The 11,268-nt window shown below is 46.3% G+C and overlaps 1 protein-coding gene across 1 annotated transcript in view; it reads right to left on the bottom strand.

The window, feature by feature from the left end:
• grin2bb (glutamate receptor, ionotropic, N-methyl D-aspartate 2B, genome duplicate b) overlaps window positions 1–11,268 on the bottom strand; it is a 73,120-nt gene that overhangs the window by 16,704 nt on the left and 45,148 nt on the right. Inside the window, exons 5-7 of the mRNA XM_061680357.1 lie at window positions 10,499–10,691; window positions 807–921; window positions 528–733 (exon numbers count right to left, since the gene is read on the bottom strand). Coding sequence (XP_061536341.1) covers window positions 528–733; window positions 807–921; window positions 10,499–10,691 — 514 coding nt within the window. The remainder of the gene's footprint in view (window positions 1–527; window positions 734–806; window positions 922–10,498; window positions 10,692–11,268) is intronic.

Below are 11,268 nucleotides of genomic sequence, written 5' to 3'. Positions count from 1 at the left end.
TTTTTTAATCCATGACAGTGTATTTGTTAAGTGCAGTTCAGTTATACAGTATTTAACTTTAATGTACAGTACATTTGCAGTGTTTCCAAGCAATTATTTAGTGACAATTTTTATTTTTCAGTTATGTGCAATACATTTGAATGGACTCATTATTAAATGTAGTTTTTTTTTTTTTTTTTTTTTTTTAATCCATTCGTGTTAATGTTTAAACTGCGCATAATGTTAACTGCGTCTTATAATAATATTAAATACTACTTTTTCGGAATGAAACCTCTGCCTCATTTTTGATTAACACTTGGGCCTCCTGCACTACTGTATTGTAATGTCGTCGGAAAGCCAAGCAGACCCTGAACCGGATAAGTGGCGCATGGTGAGTCCGTGCAGATCAAGTGGAAAATGAAAGTGTGACAGAAAACAACGCAGGCCTACAATGAGTTTGAATTGACAGCACATCAAAATACACTTTTCATAGACAGCATTTGTATTGGAATCGCGAAGAGCGACTCGCAACAGCGGCCTCCTCCCACCTGAGTTTGAGTTGTTTCCGACAAGGCACGGTGTTCCTCATGCAGGTGCCGCTCAGCGGGTCCACGTCCTCCACGATGACAAAAGGCGCCTCCTCCAGCGTGACGATGGACAGGTGGTCCTCGTGCTCCTCCGCCGCCGAGTACAGCTCGAAGCGAGGCCACACGTGGTACTTCATGGACAGAGAGCCATTCTCCCACTTGCCCACCTGCGCGACAAACGGGCCGCGCGATGGGCGGGATTTCTGGAAGCAAGCGATGCACGGCGAACGCCACATTTACCCTGTCCCACTGTCTGTCCTTGTCCAGCAGGATGATGACCAGTTTGGGGAAAATCTGGTGGCCCTCTTCGCTGAACGACAGGTTCCGCCCTTCAAACGTCACATTCATGATGTACCTGACGATTAGATTGCAATCCCAAATGTCAGCACGTGCGCGTGGGATTGGAAACAAAGGATGCCGTTTATTTCAACAGATTTCGACACGGCGAACAAAGTGGAATCAACAGATGCGTCATCGTACGGCGCTTGGTCTCGCGCGGGCGAGTTTGTGGGAAATATCACCATTTAAATTCGACACCATGTTCACCTGCGAGGCTATGTTGTCAATCTCTTTGAGATGTGGACAGGCAGAACAGAGGAAAAAAATCAGCCTGTAAATAAAGATGAGGTCCATGCACCAAAACATAAGCAACATCTGCAACATTCAACCCACAACAATGGCCTAAAACCTTGTTGGCGGGGGATTTGTCACAACAGTGACGCTGATATGCTTTTCTTGTCAAAGGTGTTGAATGTCAAAAATGTGGATTCGATGCTTACTGATCAGGGGGATTATTCCACTCTTTCCACATTGTAAACTTTCATACTTCACAAGATCTGTTTGTCTTTCTTTTCCCTTTCCCTAACTTTCTTTTTTTGCTTATTTTGCGATGCAGATGAACCGAAACAATCTGCTGTCATTTTTTCACAACGCAAGGTACGAACACAATAGTCAAGATCATCACATCAAAGTCAAATGGGAATGCGCAACAAAATGTAGGTGTAACCTCTAAATTGGAAGGCCCAAAGGTGGTACAATGACTATGAATCTAAACAAATGTCTGGCAAAACTTGGCGTGACCACGTTGTGACATGTTATCATAGGACGTGCGGTCAAAGGATTAACGCTGCGTGTGTATTTGTACTGCACTGTGTTGCATTGTTCTGATGAGTTTTATATTTGAAGGCCAATTCAGAACGTTCAAACGCGCGTTTTTGGAACGTGGGAGGAAGCCGTAGTATCCGGAGAAAACCCACGCGAGCACGGGGAGAACACGCAAACTCCGCTTCTGCCATGTCGATCTTGACGCTTTGACACTTGGTTAAAAGCGACGAGCTGTCGGTGAAGGTTAGCGAAAGGAACAATGTAGAATGCCGGTCGAGAACAGCGACGGAGGGCGGGAGGATAGCGGAATAGCTCAAGGACGTGACCCCATTTTATGAAAGAAAAGATGCTGCCTGCAAAGCGAGCGTGCCAGCTTTTTGATTGCTCTCCCGCCGACAAGCGTGAGGAGGCCAACGGAGTGAAGGGCAGAAGGTGAGAGCTGAAAGAGAGGGCGAGCGTACGAACCTCCAGTGAGGACTCACGTCGGCAAACGTGTCTCAACAAGTGCACATCTCGTTCTTTTTCGCTCTCTCTCCCGCCGCCTTCTTTCCCCTCACTCTTCCTGTGGGCCGCCGTCACCATGGAGACGTTCTGCCTCGGAACACAATCCACCGGAGAAATAAATATCTTGTCTGCATACGAGGAGTCCTAACGTATGAGCCCATCATTTCCAAGTGTGAAAAGACGAACACGAGACAATAAATCTATTAAGAAGAGATGAGCAAAGGGCCAAAGATTGAATCACAAGTACCTCCCACTAGAACACTGAGTGGCTCTGAGTAAGACGTCTGTGGCTGTATTAATAACACACCTCTCTCACTCACACACGCAACGCTTGCACGCACACGCACGCGTGGCAGAGTGGAGGCTTCACACTTTGTTGTGCCAACACAATTACTGGTTGCAGCATGCTACTGTGCGCACTCCATGCGATAAGTGTCCTTAAAGGACACCAGAAGATCAACTTGTTGCTATCATGTTGGCGGGAATACATTCAACTGGGTCGCCGCGGGGCTTAGCCACGCCACGACTTTTCCTCTCTTGTCCGCCATTCTCTGCGCGGACTCACGCCCGACAATGAGGCGCTCTGAAAACGGCCACTCCGGCAGACTATCCGAAGGGAAGATGCATTTTCGGGGCGTAGGCGTAGCTAGCTCGCTGACCGCACGTCACAATTGCGCCAGATAGCCGCGGGTGCCAACGAAGGCGCTCCAATTCTCATATAGCGGGGGAGGGGCGACTCGTGCTGGGGCCCAAGTGCATCACTTGAAAAGGAAAAAGTCAGCAGAGAAATAAATACACACGTAAAGTACAGATAGCTGAAGAATGTACTTAAGTGAGGTTGTCATTGCTGCTGTACGCACAACCGCAGCGCAAGGGAAGGGAGGGGATGCCTTGTATACCTCATCATAATGTCATGTAATGCGTTACCAAGGCAGCCACAACCATCAGCGGTGTTGCCATGGGAACAGTAATCTCACCCAATGAGAGGCATTTGTGTTGTGTGTGGTTTTTTTTTCTGTGTTAATTTGTTGTTGTTTTTTTACCATATTTCAAGCTGAGTGTTTACCCGCATCGCTCGCCGCCGGATCAATGGCCGCGATTGGCCTCTGAGAGGCGCCACAAATCACTCATCAATAGGATTCAAGGCCATTCTTGAACCTTTACTGGCGCCATTCTTCAACCTTCACTGATGCATGCTGGGACTTAGAGGAAGCAGCACGGGCCTCGTGTTTGGAGCGCATACTATCGAAGAGGTTTTTATGAGCCGCTTGAGCCCTTCTCATGTCGGTGTTCCCCTGTGACTTGACTGGAAATAGAAGAAGAAGAAGAAAAAAAGGCAACCGGGATAAGCTACTAACAGAATCTCACGCAGCTCAAACGCAGTCGGTTTGCGCACGCTTCACCCGCCAACTGTTCACCGCACGGTTGCGAGGGGAATAGAGAGACAACCGTAAAGCTTAAATATCTCCAGCATGGTGACTCATGTTGATTTCCGCCTGCTATTGCAGAGTGCTTCTTAAAAAAAAATATATATACAAAATAAAATGTAAAAAATGGATGTGTAACATCACAGCTGAGCCACAAGTGCAAAACTAATTAAGTCAGAGGGGGGACGGGGCAACAGGTGGTCGCAGAGGGGCTGAGTGAAAATATAGGAACGGAACGTAGTACGAGCACATCAACATTGGCGAGATACAAAATTGCCTTTAATAGAGAAATCATTTGGGATTGTGTCAGCGTTGTTTTTTCAACAATGACGCCCCTTTTTTTTTCGTGACGGTGACGAGCTAAACATGGCTCTATGACGACTAACACATGCCAAGACTTTTCGTTGACGAGACTGGACGAACACGTAAGGGCCGGTCGGACGTCTGCCAGACGTTCACATGCGTGCTCACCACGCCAAAGTTCCTCCGGAGTTAAGTTACAACAGGTGCGCTTAACATATCTTCTACATACTGTACAATGCGATTTGCCCATTTCATTGTAAGCTTATAGTCTTCCACTTGGCTCCTGGTGCAAATGGGCTGCTAGCGAGCTTGAGGCTAAAGTTAGCTTTGTCGTGCTAACGTCAATTTATTATCTTATGTGCGTGTTACTGTTATGTGTAAAACATGCAGAGATATTTGGCCGGGCAGCAAGTGTACTGTGTTGTCATCTCGACCCACGTTTGAGTGACTGTCTGAAACACGGATTGAAATGGAGCCTTTTCGGCCGTTCGCTGTTGCCGATGTGTCGAAATGAACAGCACATTTTGGCTTCTGTAATGTTAGTACTCGCAGCATGCTTACAAGAACAGTTTTCGTCGACTACAACTGCAGTAGAACTACCACATACAGAAATGACTAAAATGTGACTAAAACTAATACGCATTTTCAGCCAAAAGACTACAATTAAGATGGCGGCCAAAAACAACACCAATTGAAGTGGCAAACTGCGAGGGCAGCACGTGGAGCCTAGCGGTTAGCATGTCTGCGTCACAATTGAGGTTGGGGGGTTCCAATCTGAGCGGACGGATGGATGGATGTCATGAGGTAAAGCAAGCACAATATTCAATGGAAGCGTGAAGGTGAAATGTCACCAAGGTAAAAACATATAATCAAAATTTGAGGGAAGAATCAATATGCCTGTAATATTGCACATAAAAGTTCCAAAATGAATGCAATTACAAAAAGGCAGCAACATATCACATTAAACATCAATTCAGCGAGCCTCAGGTGACTCACTCTGTGTTTTGCTTTGTCTTTGACTAAGGGGGCTTTTTTCCTGATATCACATTTTAGAGACGCATTTCCTCAGGAGGTTACGTGAAGTAGTGTGTAATGTGTTTTGGTATGTTTTGCGATGCAGGAAGTTTTTTTGTGTGCACTTTTATGAGTTAATAAATGAGACGCTCGATGCGTATCTGCAACACTACGCACGCTAACGCCCTTGTCAACTGTTATTTTGTCTCAGGTAAAACTGTTCAAATGTTTTGACGTTCTATTATTGTTTTAAACTTGTACAAACAGGCAGACAAGCAGTGCAATGTAACAGTTTGACTGAAGCTTCCTTGGTGCAATAAATCGTCAAAAGACTCCAGAAAAAGAAACTTTGACTAAAGCTGCAGTTGACACTTAAGTTCCAAGTGTGAAAAGTTGTGATATTTTAACTGAATAGCATCAAATCAGCTTTTTATCACAGCAGAGGTCAAAATGGAAAATATACATGAAAAAGAACTGAAATATTGAATCGTGTGCTGCATAAATTCCCAAGCCGTGCTCCAGCGATGGAAGGCCTTTAATGATTTTTCCAGTGGTGCTGCGTGACGCTTGTGGGGCACCGAGAGGCGACCAGGTGAGCTGCAGACTTCAAACAGCAACCAGCAACCTGTGGTGTGACAGGAGGCCTGATGTAAAACAGGCTCCTCTCGCATTCCAAACATGAGCTCGGCTTTAACATGCCAGCACACACCTGCTGCTTCCCAGCATCAAATATTCATACCGTCTATTTTCAGTCAGCACGTGAAATTCAAATTATTCTGGGGTTCTTTTAAAGCATCAAAACCTTTGACTAAATTCCCGAAAAGGCACCGCTAATTGACGCTACTAGCGGCGCATTTCTACACCGGAAGAATCCTGAAACAGACGTTACGTTTCCGCGAGCGTGAGAGCAAAAGAGATGGGCGGCTTGAATTTCACGACACAATGTGTGTAAAAATGTAAGCGAGGAAAGATGACTGAAAACAGCTTAAAGTGATGAATACAACCTGACGCTCTCCCAGCACACTTGCTGCCGCAGGCCAGGCCGAAATAGAAGTCCAGCCTAACTCCTTCGTTTCAAAAACAGCTCAAGGATATTTACAGAAAATTTAACGTTTTGACCTCAATTACAGATTCTTCCTCCTACAGATGAGCGCAGCAAAGTGAAATCTTGGATAAACGTCAAACGCAAAACGGCATGGAAAAAAAAAACATGAACTAATCTCATTTTCTACTCGGTCTGCTTTTGCAATATCACATAGTCAAAATTGCAATTCGTCTGATGATTTAACAGGTACTGCGGCTTCCTCCGCATGTTCGGTTCACTGAAGACTCTAAATGGCCTCACTGAGAAAAAAAAAAAAGTACAGAGTCTGAAGTGTACTACAAAAGTCAAAAATACAAACCGATTTTTACTGTCAATTATACACAATACCCGTTTTGATAGCTTGCTAGCATTGGCTAAGGGAAAACAGCCTGCTCTGTAAAACAAAACAACAAAAAAGACGAATTAACAAATGATAACAACTGAATAAATACACCACACTTTTTTATTATTATTATTTTTTTTTTAAGTAGACAGAGAAGCTGGTGTTTTTTATTTTTTTTAGGCTGGAACGAGACAACGTATATGCCATGAATCATTCTTCATCAAACAATTCTCTTAAATCGGGCCACGGACGGGCAATATCTTCCTTCTCACAATCTGTTGCCCTCTTCGTAAATGCTCCCTGGTTCACGTTCCTCCATGTTGCTGCTGTCTATAGGTCAGATTGACAGCGAGTCGCCGATGATCAAATTGACACTTTGACCTACTTCCACGGAAGAAAAGCCCAAACGCACGACACACTCGCTTGCCGGCTAAACTTATAAACAGATGCGGGATTTATCAGACAGCCACTTTCGTTGTGGCCGTTGAGGAATGCAATAACGCCGCCACGCTGCAGCCGTGCACTTCTCTCAAGATGCACGGTGAAGTCATGAAGTCCCTCACCAAGTCAACACATTTATTAGCAGAGACGATGAATAGACAAATCTGCGGAAATTATTAATAGCGGCTACGGCATGAGTGATCTTTTGCGCCAAGTCGATGATGTCCCGTATGTTTGTTGGACACACGATATCTTGAACGTAACCACGTTGAAAGAAATCTGCGTGTTTTGTGCGGCAGCAGTCACATTCACATTTGCACACACAGCATCAACAAATCCGAATAATAATAATAATAATAATAATAATAATAATAATAATTTCCCTGAACTTTCCTCACAAAGAGAACCCTGAGCGCCTCCTCCAAAACCATTTGGAGCACATTTTCTCATTTCATCATTCTCTCTGTGGGACCCGAGTCATCGAGTAGTCTCCGCAGATGTCTCTGTTATTACATTATTATTACAGTATCTGTTTCGAGTATGCATTATGTTCTAGCGTGGCTGGCTCGTTCGTGTGTATTTAATGCATGTGTGTTTGTGTGAAAATGTGATGTGTGCCCCATAAGGTCAAGCAGCCCTAAACTCATTTGAAAGCATGAGTCACAGGGGCCTCCCATCTCCGTCCATCACTGCTGACAGGATGGCGTGTTAATACGCTACGCATGCAGCCCACTGTGGTCTGTAGCGATCCTCCTGCACCGTGCACAGACATATGGCCTTGTTATTGCTTCTGTCTTTCAGGGTGAGCGTTCCGTGCGCTACAACCGTTGAAATAACACTTCTATTGCGTGTACATTTTGGCGGGTACACATGACACATGAGAAAATGCTAGGATGAGCTCCTTCGACCCCGTGAGATTGTGCAAGCGTGTGTGTGTGTGTGTGTGTGTGTCTAACTGACAGCATTTCCCCCTGGGGTCAACACCGAAATCAAAATTCGATATCTTCACTCAATTGAATGGTGAAAAATTGAATGGAATGGTTGCTCCCCTCCTGGAAGCCGTCACCTTATCGTGGTGGAGGGGTTTGTGTGTCCCAATGATCCTAGGAGCTAAGTTGCCTGGGGCTACACCCATGGCAAACAGGACTCTTGTTTGTGCCTATGCGCCAAACAGCAGTTCAGAGTACCCGCCCTTTTTGGAGTCCTTGGAGGGGGTGCTGGAGAGCGCTCCCACTGGAGATTCCATCGTTTTGTTGGGGGACTTCAATGCTCACGTGGCCAATGACAGTGAGACACGGAAGGGCGTGATTGGGAGGAACGGTCCCCCCGATCAGAATACGAGCGGTGTTCTGTTGTTGGACTTCTGTGCTCATCACGGATTGAACACCATGTTCAAGCATAAGGGGTTCCACACGTTCACTTGGCACCAGGACACCCGAGGTCGCAGTTCGATGATCGACTTTGTGGTCGTGTCATCGGACTTGTGATCGCATGTCTCGGACACTCGGGTGAAGAGAGGGGCGGAGCTGTCAACTGATCACCACCTGGCGGTGAGTGGGCTCCGATGGTGGGGGAAGATGCCGGTCCGACGTGGCGGGCCCAAACCTATTGTGAGGGTCTGCTGGGAACGTCTGGCGGAATCCCCTGTCAGGAGGAGTTTCAACTCCCACCTCCGACAGAACTTTGCTCCCGTTCCGGGGGGGGGCGGGGGGGCGGGGGACATCCGCGTAGACCATGTTCTGCGCCTCCATTGCTGAGGCGGCCGACCAGGGCTCTGTCCGTAAGTTGGTCAGTGGCTGTCGTGGGGGCAATCCCCAAACGGGATGACGTCAAACTGAAGAAGGAATCCTATCGGGGCTTTTTGGCCTGTGGGACTCCTGAGGCAGCTGACGGGTACCGGCTGGCCAAGCGGAATGCGGCTTTGGTGGTCGCTGAAGCAAAAACCCGGGTACGGGAGGAGTCCAGTGAGGCCATGGAGAAAGACTTCCGGACGGCTTTGAGGAAATTCTGGTCCACCATCCGGCGTCTCAGGAGAGGAAAGCAGTGCACCATCAACACTGTGTATTGTGGGGATGGGGGACTTGGGACGTTGTGAGTCGGTGAGGAGAATACGTGGTTCGGGAGTATGGGGTACCGAACCCCCTGATACGGGCTGTTCGGTCCCTGTACGACCGAAGTCAGAGTTTGGTCCGCATATTTCGGCAGTAAGTCGGACTCGTTCCCGGTGAGGGTTGGACTCCGCCAAGGCTGCCCTTCGTCACCAATTATGTTCATAACCTTTATGGACAGAATTTCTAAGCGCACTTCATCCGCTGAGGAATGTGGGGTGAAAGGCAGCAGTCATCTTTTGAAAGGCAAACCAAAAAAATAAAACGGTCTTGTCTCAAGGCCAAGCTAAAACCATTCTTCAAATGTGTTTGGATGAAATCAATAAATAAACAATTATTTAAAAAAATGTTTCAACCAATGCGCCATTCCTGCAGTTGGAAGGTGGAACGTGTGCTCAACGTGAAGCGTAAGGAATTCAAAACCGGGATGAATTATTGAACAACGGCGCTCCTGCTTTTCTGTAATGTGCCAAAAGGCAAAACAAGGATGTTCCCAGGAAGACAAGAAAGAATGCTTTTTGTATCCAGTTCGTGTTCCTCTATCTACTGTTCAAAAGTTTGTCCTGTCCTGTTTAACACACACTTCTCGGGCGCAGTGTGCACGCGTTTGCGTGTGCGTACTAAAGATCTTGGTGAAGTCCACGTGCGTTGCCGCACTGTATCGACTGTTAACTCTGCTTCAGGCAATGAAAAGTTGGAGTATGATTTAGTTCTCCGGCACTTCGGGTCCATCCCTTAACGTTTCGTCTGTTATTGATCAGCTGAGCTCACATTCTCGCTGCAGGCATTGACGTGATGACTAAGACGACAGTTCACAAAAGGTCTGATCCTTCCTCAAGATGAAATATCCCACAAATGATTCGATTGTCAATTTCTGACGTATTCGGGGTCCGACAATAACTGTGGCCCGAGGGCCGCTGCGCCGCTGTGTCGGGCCACCAAGTACGCACTGACACTGGCTCACTCGGGCAAGTACACATTTCTAAATCACCTGCCGAAAAAGGCCCAGAACTGCATTTTCAGCGTTGATCTGAAATTCCTTTATCACGTACACATCCTGTCACACACTTACTGTGACAAATAACTCATTCAAATACAAAACACACATCGTTTTAGAACTCGCCAGATGAATGCTTATGCATTAAGTCAATGGAAAATCCTATTGACGGGGTAGCTAGTATTAGCATTTGGTCACGGGAAGGATTTACCTTCAAATAACGAATATTCACACACAAACGCTGTAGTAACACATACAGACAGGTAACAATACTCACGGGCATATATTCGTTCTAGTTTGGGAAAAACTAACATATTTTGACATCACGAGACCAAAACGACAGTCACGGAAATGCACAGAGGTGGACCGTCCTTGGAAATGGTTTGTTTCATTCGTGGATCAAACTCCTGCTGTGAATTTTGCCGTTCCTCTCTTAGTTTGAGAACAGCAAGTAGTGCGAAAAAGTCATGAAACATTGAACAGTTGGACACAGCAATAACCAAGGTCACAGTGCATATTAGGTTCATCGTGAAATTTCACCTGCAATTTTCACCGAACCTTTTTGAGTAGTGCATAAGTTATGCAATTGAGGCAAATCCTTGCCCACCTGAGTATTTCCTTGGAGTGGCCAGTGTTGGTGTTCTTCTTGTCAGGTGTTCCGAAGCAGCTGGATTTCATCAGGGTGTGAGGCCCCCGATCCAGGATCATGGTGGAGGTCGCCGTGGCAATGACGGCGACTGCGTCACGCACCCTGGCCTCAATGTTGTAATCCCACTCGTCGTACGACACCGAGATCAGCCCTGCGTGGGGAAATGACATCATGTAAGAGGAAGGGTTCGTGCATAATGATAATAATTGACACGCCCCTAAAAATAACAATTTTTTTATCAGTACTATCGTATGTTTATTCACTGTTATATACCACAAACTATGATCCCAAAACAGCGTTGGCATTAGTTAGCTGGGAGCTTTTTAATAGCCACTCAGCGGAGCAAAAAGAAGAGACTAAGACTCCAAGACTCTCCGTAACCTCCATTAACAACCCAGGCTAAACTTATCTCCGCCGCAACATACAAGGACCTTATAAGAGTCGAGAAGTATCCATTCACCATACTTGACTCCGATGACTACTTCCCAGGGTTAGCTGCAATTTGCGTTTCCATTGGCTGAAAAGAATACATCCCAATGTCGCAAAAAGAGCTCGTTAAATGAAAAAACAGATGCAGCAAGTTGATTTGAGGAGGAACCCACAGACAATGAAGCAGGGGTCCCTGGCCATCTTCATGCCGGCCTGGGAAGAGGTGTAATGATAATGAAAATACGTGTCACGCACTCAATTGAACCAAAACGTTCACACGTTAATATGTATTACTATGC

This window comes from Phycodurus eques, chromosome 6 (genome assembly GCF_024500275.1).
Source record: "Phycodurus eques isolate BA_2022a chromosome 6, UOR_Pequ_1.1, whole genome shotgun sequence".
Classification (NCBI taxonomy): Eukaryota; Metazoa; Chordata; class Actinopteri; order Syngnathiformes; family Syngnathidae; genus Phycodurus; species Phycodurus eques.
Note: the sequence above shows the minus strand (reverse complement) of the source record. Positions and strands in the feature narration are given on the sequence as shown.